This window comes from Mastomys coucha, unplaced genomic scaffold, assembly GCF_008632895.1.
Source record: "Mastomys coucha isolate ucsf_1 unplaced genomic scaffold, UCSF_Mcou_1 pScaffold22, whole genome shotgun sequence".
Classification (NCBI taxonomy): Eukaryota; Metazoa; Chordata; class Mammalia; order Rodentia; family Muridae; genus Mastomys; species Mastomys coucha.
The window spans coordinates 144,843,642-144,865,246 of record NW_022196905.1 but is presented as its reverse complement, the minus strand read 5'-3'; the positions used below and the strand labels follow the sequence as shown (position 1 = coordinate 144,865,246).

The window sequence follows — 21,605 nt, the reverse complement described above, 5'->3', positions numbered from 1 at the left end:
AGAGAGAGAGAGAGAGAGAGAGAGAGAGAGAGAGAGAGAGAGAGAGAGAGGAGAGAGAAAAGTGTCTCAGAGTAGACATGGTTTGAATGTGTCACTAATATGAAATGTTATTAATATCAATTCACTTCTCCCGTTGAATACAGACACTTCTTTTCTCATAGAAAAGGCCTGCAGTTAAACATTTACTCTTTTAATCCTAACCCATGGTTAACAAGAAGAGTCAGAAAGGGCAGGTTGCTTACGTAACTCAGTACGTCAATACGATGAGACAGTAGCTAAAAGTTTACTTTTTCATTTAAAAATAGATGCAACTATTTTTTACTGTGAAAAGTTCCACATGACATAAATATGTTATTTTAGGATAGAACTAACCTGCAGATCTATTTCCAGTTAAAATCTAATTTCCTTTATAATGATCTCCTTTTTTGTTGGTTTTTTTTTTTTTTTTTTTTTTTTTTTTTTTTTTTTTTTTTTTTTTTTTTTTTTAAGAGAAACAAGATTGTCTATGGTGTTTCCTTTAATACTTCATTTGGTATTGTATTTAGCATATACAGTAATTAAACAATGACTCAATTTGTGGTATTCTATGAAACTTACACAAAGGGGCCTGCAGAAATTACTCAGTGGTTTAGAGCATTGGCTGTTCTAACAGAGGACCTGGGTTCAGTTCCCGGTACCCACACCACCTGTAACTCCAGTTTCGGGGGATCTGGTGCCCTCTTCTGGCCTCTGCATGCACTGCATGCACATGGAACACATACACAAGGGCAAAACATGCATACGCATTAGAAAAAAAAGAAAGAAAAGAAAAACAAGATAAGCCTTTGTTTTAAGATGTATAGTTCACAGGTATGGAGAAAAAGAGAAGAAAACCGAGTTTTCAAATCTAGAAATCTTTGAAGCAATCGTCTAAACACCTGTATCAAATTTTAACTCAAGTACTTAGAAAACCTATTTTTAACTTATGTTCACTTTGAAAGAAATTAGTACTATATTTGAATATCTCAATATCAAAATGGACCTTAAAGGCAAGGGGTTAAGTGGCACTGGCACTACAAAAGTCAAACCGACTCAGCTAGAACTCAGAGCCTTAATAACTAAGTCACAAGGAGGAGGGAGCTGAAATCCATCTAAAATCAGAATGAGCTGGTTCAACTTCACTAAGGGGGCAAGGTAAGCACCCTGTGTTCTATAGCCACGTACCCTTTCTCCCCCTCTTAATAACACAGAAAGTAGAACCTGTCCAATGAAATAATGAAGTGGGGTCTCTGTAATACATAGAGATGCTTCATGTGTGATGCTGACATAAGCTTGCACCATCTGTCAATAAAGACAGCACATTGCCCAGCTGAGAATGTCTCATGGGACATCTGAGTCCCTGAACACTTTGAGAGTGGACTGGCTAGAGTACCTTTTAAATTTATAATTGACTTTGAAAACATCAATATATTACTGATGAGAAACCAATCAACCAACCAACCAACCAACCAACAGCCCAAACTTTAATGTTAGCAATTAAGGAATTTGTCAATGTAATGAAAGTACTTTAATTTGAGAAATTTCCTCTCCCTTCCTCCCTCCCTCCCTCCTTCTCTCTCTCTCTCTCTCTCTCTCTCTCTCTCTCTCTCTCTGTCTGTCTCTCTCTCCTCTCTCTGTCTCTCTGTCTCTCTGTGTCTCTGTCTCTCTCTGTCTGTCTCTGTCTCTGTCTCTGTCTCTCTCTCTTTTGAGACAGGGTTTCTCTGTGTAGCCCTGGCTGTCCTGGAACTCACTCTGTAGGCCAGGCTAGCTTCTCACTGGCAGCAATCCTTTTGTTCTAGTGACCTGAGTTTTGGGACGATGGGCTTGAGCTAGCAACACTTGGCATGACACTATTTCTCAACTTGTTCAGATCCTGCCTAGCTAAGGATGGTCATTTGACAATATGCAGTATTATGCATTATTCATAAAAACTAAGAGAAGTATAAATATTTATTTTTTGTTATTTTACCAAACTTTCCATGTTATAAGATGAGAAAATTTTGCTAGTATAATTACAAAGAAATATACTGAGATTTTTCCAGAGTCTGATGAGTTAGGAAATACACATATTGATCTCTTCTTTTAAAATGATCTTATGGTTTTACCTAGATTAAGTGAAGTTGCTGTCTTTGGAAAATGTTTTGGAGGGGCTAGCAAAATGGCTTTGAAAGTAAAGGTGCTTGCTGCCAAGCCTGAGGATCAGAGTTTACTTCTCAGGACGTGACAGTGGAGAGAAATGACTCTTGCCAATTGTTTGTGCCCTATAATAAAAGGATGATGATGACGATGACAACGATGACGATGAAAACATAAATTATGCACTTCTATGCTAAGTGAGGAAATTTCATTTCTCTGGGGTGGGGGGGGGTGTCTTTTTTTTCTTTTTACCATTCCCTGAACAATGCAGTGTGTTAACTATTTACTCAGCATTCACGTGGTATTAGGGGTTATAGGTCACCCAGAGTGGCTTAACTGTATGGCGGAAGAGCAAAGCTTATGTGTAAACACCACACATGCTGTTTGCATGGGACGTGAGTATCTCAGAGTTAGGAACAAGGGGTCTGGGGCCAAACCCAAGTGCACGGAGCAAGGACACCTGTACTACAAACACTAAACATTTTCTTCTCTAGATGACGTTATAGGGCTAGTTTTTAATTTTTTAAAAACTCTTTTACTGTTTGAACATTTCACACCTGCATCTAATGTGTTTTGGTGAGACCCAGTTGCAGGCTCCCTCCAGCTCCCTTCCTATCCCCCAGTCACTTTTCCTTTCCAACTTCTCGTGCGCTTTTAAAAAGCCTACTGTGCTCACACATTGCTGCTGGTACTAGACAGCATGGGCAGACTCTCCAGAACCCCAGGCCTGAAACCTGATTCTCTCTCCCCAGCAGTCATCGATTGCCAGTCGTTCCTCAGACGGGGTGAGAGTTCATGAGTCCTCCCCCATCCATGCAGGGATTTAGGCTTGCTTGATTTTATGCAGGTCTTAACCACGGAGCCATAGCTGCTTCCAGTTCATATGGGCAAAAGCCCTGTCGTGTCTAGCAAACACTGTTTCACAGCAGGCAACCACTACCTCTGGTCCTTAACCATCTTTCGGCTTTCTTCCTTTATGCTCCCTGAACCTTAGAGATATGGCTATTTCACTTAGAGCGAGCATGCCATAGTCTCTCACTCTGTGCATTGATCAGTTGTGAGTTGTCATTATTATTATTGTTGTTGTTGTTGTTGTTGTTGTTGTTGTTGTTATTATTTCTGTCCCTACTGCAGAAAGAAGCTTCTCAAATGAGGGTTGAGGGATGTACTAACTTATGGGCATGAGGAATTCCATCCCTTGAAGACAGACGTCTGTCTGTCTGTTTCTGAGGACTGTACTTCACAAGGACTGGGGCATCATTCGCTATAAGCTCCTGCCTTGGCCTGAATTCACACCATGTCCTTAGCTCATTTTACCTGATCTAGACATTCAGGTTCTTGACTGACTTGCTTCTGGGTTGAACGGAATGAAGAGTAGGGTTGAGATACCCATGTGGAATGAGTTTCTTGGTGCTCACAGTCTAACATGGCACTGTTCTAGCCTGCTAAGTATCCTGGGGCAGATAAATTTAGCAAGGAGAATTTCCCCCGTGATTTGTTTCCATGACAATGTCTGGGACATTTTTAGCTCAGTTGAATTAAGTAAGGTCTGTAGTAAAAGGGACATTGTAGAATGGAATTTTCCCACTTATGGGTGATAGAGTGCAACTATCTAGTCCCGGTGGATTAAAAAACAAAACAAAACAAATCTGAAGAACAAAAAAATGTAATTTGGTCACATGCACTTTTTTTTCCTTAAAAACGATGGCTCAAAATATAGGGATGTGGTGGGATCTTGCCCAACTGCCAAGATGGAAGAGCCAGTTTGGACCCGCTTTGAGGAAGGCTCTAGTTGGCTTCAGGATGTGCATGTAAACCAAACTCAGTGCCAGTTCCTATGCAAACGCTTCTTAAGTTAGAGGCTCTGATGCTCACTCACTTGGCTTGGGCCAGCACTCCGATGACCTCTGCGTACAGGTCAGCCACAATGTGCATATTGCCAGTGTTGGGACCCAGGTACCTGAGTGAAAGAGAATTAGACAAGTTAGGGATCTGGTGTCTGGAAAAGGTCTATGAGCTAACCTAGAAGTGAGCAATCAATGTTGTCAGTGCAAGAAGAGAAATCGCCTTACCCTTCTTTGTATTTAAAGTGCTTGAAAGCCAAGTTAATAATATCATGTATTAAGCTGTCAATTACAGGGTGAAGGGGGATCTGAAAAAAAAATGACATTGAATTTGGAAGAGGTCATTAAACAGCCTGTCTATAACAGTCACTCCAACAATGACATATGACCTATTGTAATCAATAAACAGGATTCACATTGTCCAGTAATTCATGAGCCATAAACTCAGACTTTTAAAACTTAGTCTTACACAAGGGTTAATCGAAAGTGATAGTAAATGATTCACTCACCTGTTTCAAGACTTCTATTAGCACTAAAGAAAAGATAAAATCAATGGCGAGGTCCCGTCTCTCCATTAAATAGTCCCGCTGCTGTTCATCACTGCGAAGTTTAAAATGAAGGTTACTTTTAGGGTGAAATGGACCATCTCATCAGAAGAGTGCTCCCAGCCCCCACCCCTTCCCCAGACCACCCGGCTATGATGAGATCATGTGTTATTCGCACACGAAGGTTGTGGCTGTTTTTACTATGGCTCAATGGGCAAATACTGCCAGAATATTTGACTTAAAATAATGCCAACCATATAGACATCTCTGGGTCTGGAACGTCATTCTATGAACTTTTCTATAGTACCCCTACAGCCCAGGAATGTGACTGTTCATAAAATAAGATCCATATGTGAGACAGAGCTTCCAGGATGGGGGTGTGTATTAAAAGGATCTTGGGACATAAGGTAGCGATATAATTAACAGACTTCATAAAGGATCCTGGGTAATGAGAAGCTGGAAGCATTGACACAGCAGGAATGGGGGTAAAGTTGGCGCTGCTTTCTGTTCTCTCTCGTGGCTCCTTTGCCACTTGAGACTTAATGGTATGGGGAAAGGACTGGAAGCCAGAAGAAAGAATGAAGATGGAAGGAAGGAAGGAAAGAAAGAAGGGAGGGAGAGGTGGAATAATTTGTACTCATTGTGAAGTTAGGGAACAGAAAAAGGCATGCCAAGGGAGATGCTCGATCTCCATGCCTGCTTTCTGCTGGGTACTGACCTTGACTCTCAGTGGCTGTGGTGACCGTGGCGTGGAGAGGTCCTGACTTAAAATTATGCCTCTTCTTCCTTTCCCAACTATGAAAGCGAAATGCTAATAATACAGACCTTGTGTCCCTTCTCCAAAATGCTGGGGGCCAGAGTGCCCGGTGTCTTCTGACTTTGAGGTATTTATACATATAACATCTTGGGGATGACACCCAAATCTAAACATGAAATTCCTTGTGTCTTATGAATATCTTCTGTGTAGCCTGATTAGTATGGGTTGAGCATACCGCTCGTTGTATCGCCTGTATTTGTGGCACGAGATCAGCTGTGGAGTCCTTTACTTTTGACCCTCCCATTGGCATCAGACATTTATTTATTTATTTTAGAGCATTTCAGTCTTGGGATGTTTTACCAAGAAAGGTGGTCAACTTCACTTAAGGTTTGAAGTGGTCAGGCATATATAGTATTCGGTGTAATCTCCTAAACACATAAAGGGGCTGTACTTGTTGAGGATGATGGGATACACACTCCCTTGAAAGGTATTTTCAGAATAAGTCCAAGGAATTTAAAGCATGGAATGCTTTTGTGTCTAGGGATGAGGAGTAAGAGGAAAACACACCCTACTACATGCACGCATGCACGTATCAATGCATAGACCCATGCAGGCACACCCAAACTTCTGGAAGTGCCTGTGACTGTATAAAATCACATCCAGTAGGTTGGTGAGGTTAAAAAGGAAAGCTTTGGTTTTGCTTTTCTAAGGGAAATCATTTCAGATAATTTCTGAGCAGTAAGGCAGGAGGAAGAGTGTAAACAAATCCACCCGAGGTTGTTCGAGACCCACTTGAGCTTGATGCTAGAAAGTGCGGCTGGAGTCAGGGAAGACAATGCATAAATCTGTGTTCAAGAAGAGTCTTCCCAAGTCAAGACTCCAGCACGCACCGCACAAGAGGGGAAAAGAAGGCTTGAAAGCAAGAGCAGGAAGGCTCTCGAGTCAGCAGCAGTAGAGGGCGGTTTGGTAAGAGTCCTTTACAGTGGCCAGAGAAGGCAAGTGGCTGCTTGAGCTCAAGCTCAATTCACAGCCCAAGCTCCATTGCTGCAACCCGCGGTGGAGATGACTCCCCAAGGCTGTCCTGTGACCTCCGTGTAAGACAGTTATACCTGCATTCATGCTGGACCACCCTTCCTCGGCCCCTCGCTTCTACCCAGTAATGACGAGGAAGGTAATAGTAATGATAGTAATGATAATGATAACAATAATAAAAACAAAACTTAGAATTGTTCCTAAAAGTGACCAGAGAACCCCAAGAAAGGAGTAATTCCTGGCTAGGGAAAAAACAAAAAACAACCCCCCCCCAAAAAAAAACCAAACATTTTTAAACTCTGATGTTATTTAATAAGGCAAATTATACCTTCAGATAAAAGATACATACTTTTCTAGTGACCCAATTTTATTGCCTAGTTGAGGCCCAACTGATAGGAGCCAGAGGCATCTGACAAATGTTTTTGACAGTGAAGATGCTGCTACTGCACGAATCTTAGACCCATGACCCAGGGACAATTACTCCACTCAACTGCTCTCTGGCCTGGCTCAGGCCTCTCCCTCAAGTAGCTGTTTCAGCCACAACCTAGCTACGTTAGACTCTAGAAATGCTTCAGGCACAGATATTTTCTCTCTCTCTTTCTGTCTCTCTGTCTCTGTCTCACTCTGTCTCTCTGTCTCTCTCTGTCTCTCTGTCTCTCTCTCTCTGTCTCTCTCTGTCTCTCTCTGTCTCTCTCTGTCTCTCTGTCTCTCTCTGTCTGTCTCTCTCTCTCTCTCTCTCTCTCTCTCTCTCTGTCTCTCTCTCTCTCTCTCTCTCAGGGTTTCTCTGTGTAGTCCCGGCTGTGATGAAACTTGCTCTGTAGACCAGCCTGGCCACCTCCCAAGTGCTGAGATTAAAGATGTGCACCAAAGCCGCCTGGCTACTCTTATTTTAAATGTTCAAGTATAGCTAAAACATTACTGAGATAAATTCTACTGTTCTAATTCTGTGGACATTTGCCCTCAAAACTGACCTGCAAAGGACCAGTGATTAAAAACCAAACCCAGAAACAAATAAACAAACCCAAATAACAAACACTAACAAAACAACAACAAAAACTAACAACAAACCTTGCGTTTTCAACTCATTGAGAACCTAGGTTTAGTAACTGAATTTTGATAGACCAAAGGGAAAAGACCAAACTCATTTAGTTCAAGTCTTACAAATGGCTGCTGGGTCCCTGTGGAGAGTCACCCCAGGGGAGTGTCTTTCCCACTCACTAGCCAGTGTGTCTGATGGTAGGAAGTGATTGCATGAATTTATTGCAAACTGTTTTCAGACATACAATGGAAATTCTGCTGTCAAATTTTAATATATTAAAAAGTGATTGCTGAAGAGAGATTGCTAAAGGGGCTGGAGAGATAGCTCAGCAGTTAAGAGCACTGGCTGCTCTTGCAGAGGACCTGGGTTCCCAGCACCCACATCATGGTTGAGTCTCAGGGGAATCTGACGCCCTCTTCTGGCCTCCACAAGCACTGCATGCATGTGGTGCACACACATACAATGCAGGCAAATACTTATATACACAAAATAAAAAACTAAACAAAGAAAAAGATTAAAGAAAGACTGGTAATGGGAACAGGCTCTCTTTTTGGAGTCAGAAGACACTGGACTTAGAGAGTGGTGACGGCTATAATAGCGCTGAGAATCTAATGGGAACAATGAACACATACTTCAAAGCAGTGTCTATTATAAGATATATACTGTGTCATCGGGTACTTCTTGCAAGCTCATGTCTGTAATCCCGGTACTTGGAAAGCTAGAAAAGAAGGTCTGCCAGGTGCACTAGGCTACCCTGGCTAGAGAGTAAGATTTTATTTGTTTTGTTTTTAAAATTCCTTCAACTAAAACATACTCAGTGTGAAAAAGTTATCCATCATTTTCTCAAACAAGGTGATCTGTATGATCAATTTTTGTAGAAACTCAAGCATTTTAGAAAACTAATTTGGGGTTGGGGATTTACCTCAGTGGTAGAGTGCTTGCCTAGCATGTGCAAGACCCTGGGTTTGGTCCTCAGCTCTGACAGAAAGAAAGAAAGAAAGAAAGAAAGAAAGAAAGAAAGAAAGAAAGAAAGAAAGAAAGAAAGAAATGAAGAAAGAAAGAAAGAAAGAAAGAAAGAAAGAAAGAAAGAAAGGAAGAAAGAAAGGAAGGAATGAAGAAAGAAAGAAAGAAAGAAAGAAAGAAAGAAAGAAAGAAAGGAAGGAAGGAAGAAAGGAAGAAAGACAAGATAGAAAACTAACTTATGCACCCTAAAGAAATGTATTTGATAAAATTACAGGTCTTAAATTTCAAAAACTTTAAACATAGTATCAGGATTATCAAGAAAAACAAAGGCTAAGCCACTTGAGAATAGTGGTGGACATATGATTTTTAGTAGCGAATTTCAATTACTATGTTTAAAGGCATTTTTTTAAAAAAATGTTCAATCAATTCCTATGGAGAAATAGAACTAGCTGCAAGATAGCCTTTTTTGTTTTTTCAAGATTCATCTTATGTATGTGGGTGTGGGCATGTGAGTGCAGGGACTCAAAGAGGTAAAGAGGAACCTGATTTCCAAAGAGCTGGGACATAGGTGGCTATGAGTTTTCTGATGCAGGGACCCAGCCCACATCCTCTGCAAGAGCAGTATTTAATTTCAAAGCTCAGCCATCCCTCCAGTCCAGCATTTCATTTTTTAAAACGTTATATTAAGCCTTCTTCATATCTATAATTTGTTTCTTTCTTTGCCTAGGTACGATACTTTAATTTCAAACTTCTGCACTTCAATGTTTGCCTACTATCTGGGGTCATGCACTAACTTGATCCCATAAGAATGTACAGCCAAACAGCTCTTGTGGTAGTAAATTCCACTTCTCAAACCTTCAGGGAAGACGGACCACAGAGTGCATACAGTCTTCCACTGGCAGCGGACGTCACAGACACGAATTTAACCTCTACATTTGAACCCTCCCTCTGAAGTACAGAGAGATAGCCCGGCGCAAGACTTTCTGCCCACAGCCCAGTGCTCTTCTACCATGGTTCGCTAAGCACCCCAGGTTATCTGGGTAACATGCTAATGTTAAAATACTGGATAGAGTTACTGGTCCTGCAGTGGCCTGATCTTGAGTGTATACCTAGGGAGGGGAGATTATAGAGGAAAGAAGCAATATGATGACCTGGGGCACATTATAGTCTGTGCTGACAAATATATAAATAAGAACCCGTGCATTTCTAACTGGAGCCAACCAGCAGGGATAGGATGCTCCAAATGCCTTACCTGCTGTGGACCACAGCGCTCCACAGCATTTGCTGGGGCTCTTCCAGGAATGTCTGAGAGCCCTGTGTCTCACATAATTCTCATTTTGATGCATGAGGAAAGATGGGGCAAGCGTGTGACAGGCATGAGAGAGAGTACCTTTTGGACTTATTGCTCGTTCGTGGCCTGTATTCATGTGACTCATCCTCAATGCCGTTTTGCCTTTTGTACCAGTCAAACAGTGTCCGCAGTATGGAGGGCAGGCAGTACTCGGAGAGGGAACTCATGGAGCTGATGACCTTAGGGAAAGAGAGACGCAGGCTATCAGAAGGCTTGTTACCAGAGACAGTCAGTCCCCAAAACATTGGGTGTTGCATAATCAACCACGAGCAGTATGCACCACCAAGTTTCCTACACGTGCCCAGACATCTCTTTCATAAATTAGTATGCCACGTCACTTAACATGGTAGACATTTTTCACATAACAATAATACCGTGGCTCATGACACCCCTGACCCTCCCAACCACCTTTCATTGTAGCAATCTGATGGTCACCACACCTGAGTTCTTCATGAAACTACCACCATTATTTTACCATGTTATCTACCATAATAACTTTGTGCTGTCTCAGCCTTCAAAACTCCTTAGAGTATGAATAAATAGAACTAAAGCATATTAACCACTCAAGTGAAATGGGTAAACCAGTCTCCCAAATGAATAACCTTCATGACAACAATCGTTATTTTCTCCCAATAAGCAATCACTGGAACTATGCTTCCAATCAGGCTCTAGGTACCAATGAGTAGGAATAGTTTAATTTTATTGCTTTAAAGGAAAACCTATTTTTTAAAAAAATATATTTATTTGATGTTTGAAACCTTTAGTAGCCTACTTCTGCAGTTAAGCAAGCTTGGTGTAGCTTCCTTTTAAAATGAAGTGGTCTTGTGAACAGACTCTCCCACTGTCACTTCTAAGACCTTTAGTGGGAGTAAGCAGGACTTTCTCCTCAGAGTCAATTACTCAATACCTTAGTCTCTCTCTCATGACAATAGTTGTAAGCCCACACACATAGATGGACGTTATCTTTAGTCATGGGTTGGCAGAAGTGAAAAAATAAACAGGATGTTGTAATTAGACCATTCTGTGAATCTGGTTACCAGCCTTTCCAAACCAAAAACTATCTGTTTATTTAAAAACACAACAGTGACCTTTATCCTTCCTAGTTATGTCCACAGCCATAATACATTTTCCTGTCATGACCGTCCATATAGTGTAACTGTTTGGAGGAAAGCAAGTCATGCTGTGTAATGGGAGACTTCTGGATTTTGCTAAAGTTATTCCAATATAAGACAGAATATTTGGGGTCTGAAGAGATGGCTCAGTAGTTAAGAGCACTGGCTGCTCTTGCAGAGAACCTAGGTTTAGTTCCCAGCACCCACATGGCAGCTTACAACTGTGTGTAATAACTTCAGTTCCAGGGGATCTGATGCCTTCTTCTGGCCCCCATGGGCTCTGCACACATGTGGTGTACATATACACATGCAAGTAAACACTCCTACACAGCCTTTTAAAAGTAAAGAAGATTTAGCCAGGTACAGTGATACATTCTTTAACCCCAGAACAGAGGCAGGGGGTAGAAGGCAGGAGGCAGGGGGCAGGGGCCGGGGGTGGGCAACAGATCTCTGAATTCAAGGCCAGCATGGTCTACACAGTGAGTTCTAAAACAGCCAGGGCTACACAGAGAAACCCCATCTCAATAAAACAAAACAAAACAAAACACACACACACACAAACAAACAAACAAAAAATCTATCCCTCCAAAAAAAGAAAGACAGACAGAAAAAAGATAGACAGACAGATAGATAGATAGATAGATAGTAAAAATTAAAAAAAAATGATAAAACAAGCCAATCTTGTATGGGATACTACAGTCTGTGCTGGGTAGGTTTTTTTTTATTTAAATTATACTTATTAACTATTATTGACACAAGCAATGGTCATTTGGGATGATGGAACTTCAACTGAGAAACTGCCTCTACTAGATTGGCCTGTGGGTTACTTTGTGGGGGATTTTTTTGAGTAATGATTGGTGTAGGAGGCTCCATCCCACTGCGGGCAGAGTCCCCCCTGGGCTGATGGTCCTGGGTTCCATAAGAGACCGGGCTGAACAAGCCACAAGGCGCAAACTAGTGAGCAGCGTTTCCCCATGGTCTCTGCGCAAGTTTCTGCCTCTAGTTCCTGCCTCGGCTTGCCTCAGTAATGAACTATGATCTCAAAGTGTAAGCCAAGTAAACCTCTCCTCCCTAAGTCGCTTTGATCATGGCCTTTATCACAGCAATGAGGAGGCAAGGATTCCACAAACTGCTTACAAAAATTAAGAGAGAAATTCTCTGCTCGTTAAAAAAATGACCACAAAGCCTGCCTCATCCGTAGGCACTTTCGTTAGCACTGGCGCTGACAGTACCTCAGAAGGAATGACAGGACAGCGGGGCGGGGGAGGGGTTGGATGTGCCTCTTCCATCTGTCTGTCCCTGCCCTTCAGGAGCCAGGCTTTCAGGGAGGAAGGGTGGGAGCTGCAGAGTCCTGCCCTCAAAGCCCAGGAAGGGAGGAAGGTCTGGCTGGCTTGGCTTCTGGACTCCTCCCTTTATGGGAAGTGAAGCCAATGGCCACATGAATTCCAGCTCTGTACTGCTGCTGAAAGCGGGCAGGCCAAACACAAAGATAGCCTTGTTGCCTTTAAATAATCATGCTCTTCTACCATGGATGGGCAGAGACTGGGCAGCAGGTGGAGATGGAGTATATGGGATCCCAGGCTCATTTCAAAGGGTGTTTTCTTTTCGGGGGTGTATATAAGAGCACTAAATGTACTCTGCAAATGTTCTAATATTTGCTTTGGCTTTCTGTATGTGAGTAGGCTAAAAGACACTGCCTGTTACGCTTCAGCGAAGAGGGTGACTTTTCTGAAATCTTTCATTATCCTTGCCGAATACAAAGAGGGAAACTTCACACATAGACGTTCGAATACTCACTTCATGAGGTCACGCCACATTTTATAATCACAAGACAAATTTGTCATGAGTGGTGCACTTAACGGTCAATTTAAAGTCATCCCAGTGATGGCTTGGTTTTGTGAGTTCAAGTGCCAAGTGACACTGGGGGTCAGAGTACCTACTGTATAAATTCTGAAAACACTGACATTGTAAAATAACCGCATGTGCAGCCTGCTTTTACTCAACCACACACTGCACTCATGTTTAAGTGGTAACAGCCTTAAACACTTAATTCAGTACTTTTTTTTTCTAGAAGGTTAACAGCCATATTGTTGTTTTAATATCTTGGTTTTAAGGTACATACCATTCTACTAGAGAATCATTTCAGAAATGCTAAATAACACTAATAATATATAAATCCAACATTGGTTATTTTTTATCCTTAATTGCTTATTCATTTTCTTTTTTTAAGATTTATTTATTAGTATATGTAAATACACTGTAGCTGCCTTCAGACACACCAGAAGAGGGCATTGGATCCCATTATAGATGGTTGTGAGCCACCATGTAGTTGCTGGGATTTGAACCCAGAACCTTTGGAAGAACAGTCAGTGCTCTTAACTGCTGAGCCATCTCTCCAGTCCTGCTTATTCATTTTCACTTAGACATTTTTAAAGACTTAGTAATTTTTCTTATTTTATGTGTTTGCCTCCATGTATGTATGTACACCATGTGCATGTGGTATCCACAGGGACCAGAAGAGGGCGTAAGAACTACTGGACCTGGAGCCACAGATGGTTGTGAACCACCATGTGGGTACTGGGAACTGAAACCAGGTCCTCTGTAAGAACAGCCAGTGCTCTAACCACTGAGCCACCTCTCCAGCTCCACTTCACCACTTTAAACAGGTGTTCCCTCCATGGTGGCACTACAGTGACTGCTGAAACACCACAGGCTCATGATTCCTCTTTGAGACAGTTATAAGTGCTCATGATGCTGTCTCACCTCTAGCACATGGATATATTTTACCATGAGTCTCTGCTAAGAGGTGGTATTCTTTCTCACATATTAACAGCCTAAGCTGCTCTAACAGTCCACAAGACAGACAGCACCTCTAAGAAAACTAAAGAAGCAGTTACTCAGGATGTTTGAGTACATTGTCTGGAAATTACACAATAACACAAGCAATGGATGCAAGCAATACTCTGAGCAAATGCTTGCAACTGAATGTCCTCGGAGCCCAGCATGGGACGCCTGAGCCTTCACCTGGCATGTTTGCATAGTTTCCCAAGGGCACTGAGAAGCTCAGAAGGTCTTGGCTTCACGTTACAGCTCTACGGGCCTGGCACAGCACCGTTTCTCTGAAGCTCTGAGTCGTAAACCTAGACAGGGAATACTTAATCTCATTGGGTTTTAAAACGAGGACAAAATGAGACGCTATAAAATGTAGGGCATATAACAACCCTTCTGGAATATCGGTCTCATTCTTCCATTTCTAAATAGTGAAATGAAAATTCAGACATAAAACACATCTGACTTCTTCACAGCAAAAGAGGGCAGAGAAGTGTTGTTAACTACCCTCAGAAAAGGGTTCATGTCCAGATCACATAAAGAGCTGCAAAAACTCAACACCCCAAACCCAAAACTTCCGATCAATAAATAAGCCAAGGAATTCTGTTCACAGTTCACATGAGAAGAAAAACAAGTGGACAATAAATATTTGTGAAAGTGTTCACCTCACAGCAAGAGTGGTTATCTGCGCTTGATTCTGTGCCACCAACATTGTGTCATGGGGGAGGGGATGAAGCCCCACACCTCCCTGAAGAGCTATAGGCTGCTGGAGGATGGGGTCCTATTCCTGGGCAGTGTAGTGGCCCTTGCAGGAGTAAATGAAACCCCAATCAAGTTCACACATGCAACTTGAAGTAAATGCAGTGGGACACAGACAGACAGACAGACAGACAGACAGACAGACAGACGGACAGAGTCAGACATAAACCCAGGAAGTGGCCTTGGTGGGAACAGGATAATAATAGAGGCTAGAATCAAAATGGATCACATATGTGCATGCAATTGTGAAAGAATTTTTTAAAAAGTGTTCAATATCCTTGAATATTTGAGGAAAATACCTAGAGCGGCCACTGTACTCCAGTGAGGACAGCTGCCATTGGGAAAACTAAGGCCATGAGGGCATGGAGGTGAGAGTGTGGGGAGAGAAGGGCACCTAGACATGGCAGGAGCGGACACTGGTGCGTGCCTTTGGAAACCAGGGTGGAGGATTCTGCTGTGGAAGGGAGGTGATCCCCAAGGCAGACGGAGAAAAGAGTTTTTTTTCAATTGTTTAACCTCTGGTAAGGTGTCCCTGCTCCTGTAAATACCTCCTCTCCAACACCCCACACTTGTGTAAAAAACCCTAATGAAGATCCTGAGCCTCCTCCTCCTCCTCCTCTTCATCCCCATCTTCTCCTTTCCTTTCCCTTCCTCCTCCTTCATTTCTTTCCCCCTCTTTTCTTCCTCTTTGTCTTCCTCCTAGCCCCCACCTTTTCTTCCTTGTGTCTCTAGTCACAATGACAAGGAAGTGGAAGCAGCTTAGATTCCATCAATGGATGAATGGAAAATGAATACTTGAGGTTCGTATTGTGGTGGCTTGAATACGCTTGGCTCATGGGAAATGATACTATTAGGAGGCGTGGCCTTGTTGGAATAGGGGTGGCCTTGTTGGAGGAAGTGTGTTACTGGGTAGGCCAGCTTTTAGGTCCAATGCTCAGGCTCTGTGTGCATTTATGTGGAAGTGAGAGCCGGTAGGGGCTGAGAAATTAGAAAAGGCTCCATAAGCTAGGAGTGGGGGTGGGCTCTAAGGGAGGGGTGGGGGGGTAACAGAGGCTCTGGTATGAAACAGGGAACACTGTAGGAGGGGGGAGTGTAAGTGGTAATGGGGGCCAGGGAGGGAATGTAGGGTCAATCAACCAAAAATATGCATGTATAAAATTGCTGTAAAAAAGCCTGTTGCTTTTATGCTAATTAATACCATTCAGATGACTCTGATGAGATTATTGGCTGAGTAACCAAAACTGGTGATAGAATTTTATCTACCAGAGCCAGACAAATGCATTTTAAGGGCAACAGCAGTGGGGCTAGCCTTAACTACTCCCTATCCAAGCGCTAACTCTCAGGGCCTCTTGGGGAATTCATGGGGGTTTAGCTTATGCTCCACACTTCTGATGCCAGCACATAAGCACACTGTCAAACACTTGCCAGCTTCCAGAGGCTTGATACAGAGGAGGCTGAGGGATGCATGCCTGTCTGTCAATAGACTCTGAGGAAGAGAGGTGTTGAATGCCTGATCCCCAAATTTGCTTTGGGCTATGACTCACTCTTAAGCCAATAAGAAATGACTCTGAGGAACATAGCTGGAGCTATCCTGGATTCAGAATCTGTCACTGGATGAAGCCTGTTACTATAGTGTCTATCTTACCCAGAAGTCTCAGTTACCTCCATGACAGCAAGTGAAAAATGAACAGAGCCATTGGCCAGGCACTCACTCAGTCTCGGTGGGTCTGTGAGAAGAGTGCAGGCCTCACCTGATTCTGCTCTCCTCTGTTCACCCAACCCCACATCTTTGTCCTTTCTTCAAATATTCTCAGCCTCTCATGCATCAGAGATGTCCCCTCTCTCTGCCTCACTGCCAGCTCTCTCCTAAGTCCTCAAAATCCAATGTCTGTTGTGGCCACACTCTGCTGCTTCTTATCTGACATAATAGCAGGTGCAAAAACTCAGTGGCTAAGTGGTACCCTTGTCTATAGTCTTATCTGCTGAGGATTCTCCCTGAAGGGCTTTCCTCTCTAGGGTTACATGCCAATGCCCTGACCCAGTTAGGTTCCAGCATGTTCTCTTAGCTCCTGTGTTCATCCTTATGCAATGGCCAAAGCACAGTGAGATGATTTGCCTCTGACAACTAGGGTCTGGTTCTGACGTTTGGGCTTTCATCTGATGCTCCAGTCATAGCTCCTTTGGGGAACAATAAGACATCGAAAGGAAGTGACTTCCACTCCCCAGCAGAGGCTGTTCCAAAACACTAAGTTTGGGATGAAGGTAGGAGTCCAGCTAGTGAAACAGGGAGAATACAATATATGAATTATAAATTAAACACCTCTAAAGCTCCCAAATCCGAGCATTTAAGGTGCATTGACACCTCAGATGAAAAACTGTACAAATCTGCATCACTAATCCATTAAATTATTTTTTTAAATTTTTGCTTCAAATCCCTTTCAGGCTACATGTAGAAAGTGTGTAGATCACAACACCTGTCTCAGACTTAGACTTAGGCGACAGCCTTCTGGCTTTAAGTATTTTGTGTAAGGGCCATTTAGCCTGCATTTCAGTCTTGCTTGTCCACTATTAGACAGCACCTAGGCTACAGTCTAAAAGCTAACGTCAGATAATGCATATGTGCACAGCCAGAAGGCAACGCGCGAGAATACTTAGTGCTTACTCAGCAGCTGTCTCTTCTGCGCATGTGTCTAGTGCGCGTGATGAATCCACCCTCTACAAAGAAACATTGCCATCTTCCCCAGTAAAGGGGCATTTCTGAATGTTAGCATTTATTTCCTCTTATCTGCATTTGGTCACTACCCACCCAGGTCCCCCCCTTGACATGTCAGCTGCTGTTTGATAGGAGAGCTGGCTCAGCAGTTATAAGCATGGTCTGCCTTCTAGAGGACCTGAGTTTGGCTCACAATGCCCACATTCTGTGGCTCACAACTGCATGCAACGCTAGTTACATGCCCTTTTCTGGAGTCTCCAGGCTCCTGACACACATGGTACCTATGTATACACTCAGGCATACATACATACATTCATACAAACATATACACACACACACACACATAAAATGACTTTTTTTAAAAAGCCACATCTTTTAAAACAAACAGAAAAAGGATGTCTGTTAAATTTGATAACAGGAGATGGCTTGAAGGTAAAATAGCTCATAGCACATTCTCCACATATCATGAAAAACCACTCCATCATGGGTGCTGTGGCACACTGCTCTTTAAGTGTTGACAGTCATGGAGAAGAACAAAAACTTAGTTGTGAAAGCGAGGCCCTTAGACCACTTACTGTGGATTTATCAGCCATAAAAGATGCATTCAACAGCTGTGCACAGTTGTACACACCTGAAACCCCAGCATTCCCACCTAACTTCAATACTCCAACAAATAGCCCTGCAGCAGAGAGCTCCCTCACATCCAGGTCCCCGGAGCTGTTGAATCCAGTCTACCTCTTTGCCTTTTCTGCTGTGGTCATGTCCCTTTACCTGTGCCCTGGACAGCTGCATCATCCTAGGCTTCTCCCAGGTTCTGGCACACTTTTCTCCAATGGTTTTTTTCCCTGAAAGATTTCCTCTCTACGACCCTAAGACACTCCTCCATTCCAGTCGCTCCCAGAACTTTTTTTTTTTAATTTATTTGTGTAAGTAGCTGTCTTCAGACACACCAAAAGAGGGTGTCAGATCTCTTTACAGATGATTGTGAGCCACCATGTGGTTGCTGGGATTTGAATTCAGGACCTTCCGAAGAGCAGTCAGTGCTCTTAACCATTGAGCCATCTCACCAGCCCCAGCTCCCAGAACTTTTAATCCGAACCCTTTAAGGTTTCCCATAATATTCTTCTTCATTTGTTTGCTCTCCCTTTTAGGTCTGTTTGTTAAATGACCATATAAATGAATGGTCTTCTCCTATTCCCAACCTAAAACTAATTCATAGCCTTTCCCATTGTCTGTTCCATAAACATAGCTTTCCTCTGCTTGGTAATCCTAATCTATAGAACACAGTCCAGGTCCTCTGGGGTGGCTCCTGTGACCCACTGAAATGGAACATCCTCCCAACTTCCCACTGCCGTCCCTGCCATGATTCTCTTCTTCTCTTCAATACCTTTGTCCATGGGTAACCTTGGCCTATCTTGTCCACCTGGATGATGAGGTCACTACTCTTTGATGACTCTCTGTGATATTCATGAGCTGTTCCCATCTCTAAACTTCTTCATAACCTGATATGTACCTCTAGCTTTCCCATGGTGGAATTCTAAGTATAAGACACTGTATTAGTCAGGGTTTTTATTCCTGCACAAACATCATGACCAAGAAGCAAGTTGGGGAGGAAAGGGTTTATTTAGCTTACTTCCACATTACTGTTTATTACCAAGTAAGTCAGGACTGGAACTCAAGCAGGTCAGGAAGCAGGAGCTGATGCAAAGGCCATGGAGGGATGTTCCTTACTGGCTTGCTTCCCCTGGCTTGCTCAGCCTGCTCTCTTATAGAACTCAAGACTTCCAGCCCAGGTATGGCACAACCCACAAGGGGCCCTACCCCCTCAATTGAGAAAATGCCCCACAGCTGGATCTCATGGAGGCACTTCCCCAACTGAAGCTTTCTTCTCTGTGATAACTCCAGCCTGTGTCAAGTTGACACACAAAACCAGCCAGTACAGACACTCTCTGCCTTCTGAGGCTGAGAATTTTTTGAGGATAGGACCTCTATCATATCTGTACCCTTACTCAGTGACTCAGGTAGGCTTCTCTTGCTGTCATAAAACATTGATTTAAACTGGGTTGTAGAGGAAAAGCTTTGGTTTATAGCTTACACCCCATCACTAAGGAACGCAAAGGCAGGCGCTCAAGGCACAAATGTGAGAGCATGAACTGATGGAGAAACCATGGAACAACGTTACTTACTGGCTTGCAACCTTTCTTATACAGCCTACCTGCCAAGGGGTGGTACCACACAAAGTGGGCTGGGCTCTCCTGCATCAACTAAGAAAACATCTCACAGATGCACCAACACACCAATCTGATGGAAATGATTCTTCATGAGGTTTTCTCTTCCCCAATGTGTCAAGCTGACACCAGGATTAGCCACCACACACAGCTATTCCTGACACTCTTTGTTGAACTAAGTAGAAATTACCTCAAAAGTTGGTCTGCATTGGGTTACCTGGTTTCTACTTTCACTAATATTCATTATTCCTAAATAATGTTAGTACTAACCATCCTTTGTATGAGTCTCCTTGCCTCTGCTTTATTTAATGTCAAATCTTCATCAGTTCCACACCCTCCTCCCCCCAAATATTTCTATTCTTCAAAGGTCTCCCACAGCCCCTTCATAAGCACAGTGTCCTGGTGTTAACATGAGACTGTCACTTAGGCCATTTTGATACTGGGAATTGTATGATGAAGTGGCATCTCACTGGCACTGGGGGCCTTCCACCAGTGCAGGCTGAGCTCTTTGTAAACACACAGACTGCAGGAAACTTCGAGCATTTGCTTTAATGGAATTCATGTGACTCTAAGTCCAGGGCCTTTTTCAACCTTTTAGGTATCTTGAAACCATTTCAACAGTAGATTACTGATGGCAATGCTGAAGGACTCTTATGTATAAATGTGAAGAAACTGACAAGAAAAGGTTCAGTTGATAATTCTCTCCTACAGAGTTTGGTGTTGTTTTGGGATACAGCTAGATCAGCCGGCAACACTGTGTCTTAGATCAGACGGCCACACTGTGTCTTATGGCTCTGGGTAACCGACTTAGCATTTGTTCCCACTCAAAGCATCTTTCCAGACAGTCATGGTACAGAATGGGCTGTCTCAAGCTTTCAGTGAATGTGTGTAGGGAGCAGAAGGCTAGAAGAGCTAGTTTATGCTTAGATAATATGGTGCTGCTATGGATATCCTCTATGAGTTAGCCAAAACATGGCTGACACTGGACATGGTGTGTGTGTGTGTGTGTGTGTGTGTGTCTGTAGCCTCATGTGCCCACTACCATGCAGCCCATGTGTGCCAGCATGTGTCTGGGTGCCTGCTGGTGCCTGCCTAGTCAGCAGCCTTCTTATGTCTCATGAGTCTACAACTGAAGAGTCAACAATCTCTTTAACCTCCTAGCCTTTCATTAGCCCTCCTCAGATCAGGGAGCCGGCAACATGGGGTTGTGGTTGGGTTGCAGCTCTGGACTGCCAGGTGACATTCACAACACAGGTCCATGGGTTATGCTAGGGGTCACAAGTTTAAAAATAATCCAGTGAATTCAGTGTACAAGCTGATACTGAAGCCTAGGTCTGTCTAGGTCCAAACGGTAGTATGTTCCTACAATGTTGAATGGAAAAGCTAAATGAAAGAACAAAGTGTATTTAAGCTGGATGATTTGGGATAAGTACTCCTCACTGCTGTGTTACAAGCTCAATGATTTGGGATAAATACTCCCTGCAGTGTTAATTATACGAATTGAGAGAATAAAGAAGGAGATATATTTAGCTAGAGAAACATGTTTTTCCAAGAAAGGGTAGAGACAGTAGGATAAAGAGACTAAAAATGTGGAATATTAATTTAATGAAAAATCACACAAAGTGAATGATAAATGACAAAGGGAGAGGAAAGAGCCCACATCCGCCACTTACAAAATGGTGGCACCAAACACCATGGACACCTCCCCCAAAGGTCTCTGGCCAATGAGCAATGGTCACAACCACAACTGACAACACAGGGCTGAGGGGTGAGGGTCCACCCTCGGTCTATCACAATCCAGGTAAAGAGCCCCAGCTGCCAGCCCCAGGGCAAGGCCAGGGCCATAGTAGCTCAGGAAGCGGGGCAGGTCAGGGAGCACCATGGATTGCATCTCTGTGGTGGATGTTGCTGCAATATTCCGGACCCATGGGGCCTGAGGTATCTCCCTGTGTTGTATACATGAAGCTCTATAGCTTCCTTCTGGAAGGTTCCTAGACCGTAAAACCCAAGAGTCCATTAGGCCATACAGCACTGAGCAATATTAGGCTTCAGGCACAGGCACCCACTAAAAGGTATATGTCCTTTATGTCATATACCACCAGAGCAGCAGCATGACACCTGTCCAGCTTCCTCATCTGAGTGCTGCACGTCATTCCTAGAGTCCCTAAAGCCCCTCTGAAGTAACAGGACCAGGTTCTCCGTTCAATGTTCCATGTTCAGTATGTGCCATTGGATGTTGATGTCCTTTTCTAGGCTTGACTTTCTTTGCTTTTTTCTCC

At 43.2% G+C, this 21,605-nt stretch overlaps 1 protein-coding gene across 8 annotated transcripts in view; it reads right to left on the bottom strand.

Moving 5' to 3' along the window:
* Fry (FRY microtubule binding protein) overlaps window positions 1–21,605 on the bottom strand; it is a 407,497-nt gene that overhangs the window by 153,436 nt on the left and 232,456 nt on the right. For all 8 annotated transcript variants that reach the window (XM_031338824.1, XM_031338826.1, XM_031338825.1 and 5 more), the window contains 4 exons: window positions 9,725–9,864; window positions 4,508–4,598; window positions 4,227–4,306; window positions 4,034–4,114 (listed from right to left, as the gene is read on the bottom strand). In XM_031338824.1, coding sequence (XP_031194684.1) covers window positions 4,034–4,114; window positions 4,227–4,306; window positions 4,508–4,598; window positions 9,725–9,864 — 392 coding nt within the window. The remainder of the gene's footprint in view (window positions 1–4,033; window positions 4,115–4,226; window positions 4,307–4,507; window positions 4,599–9,724; window positions 9,865–21,605) is intronic.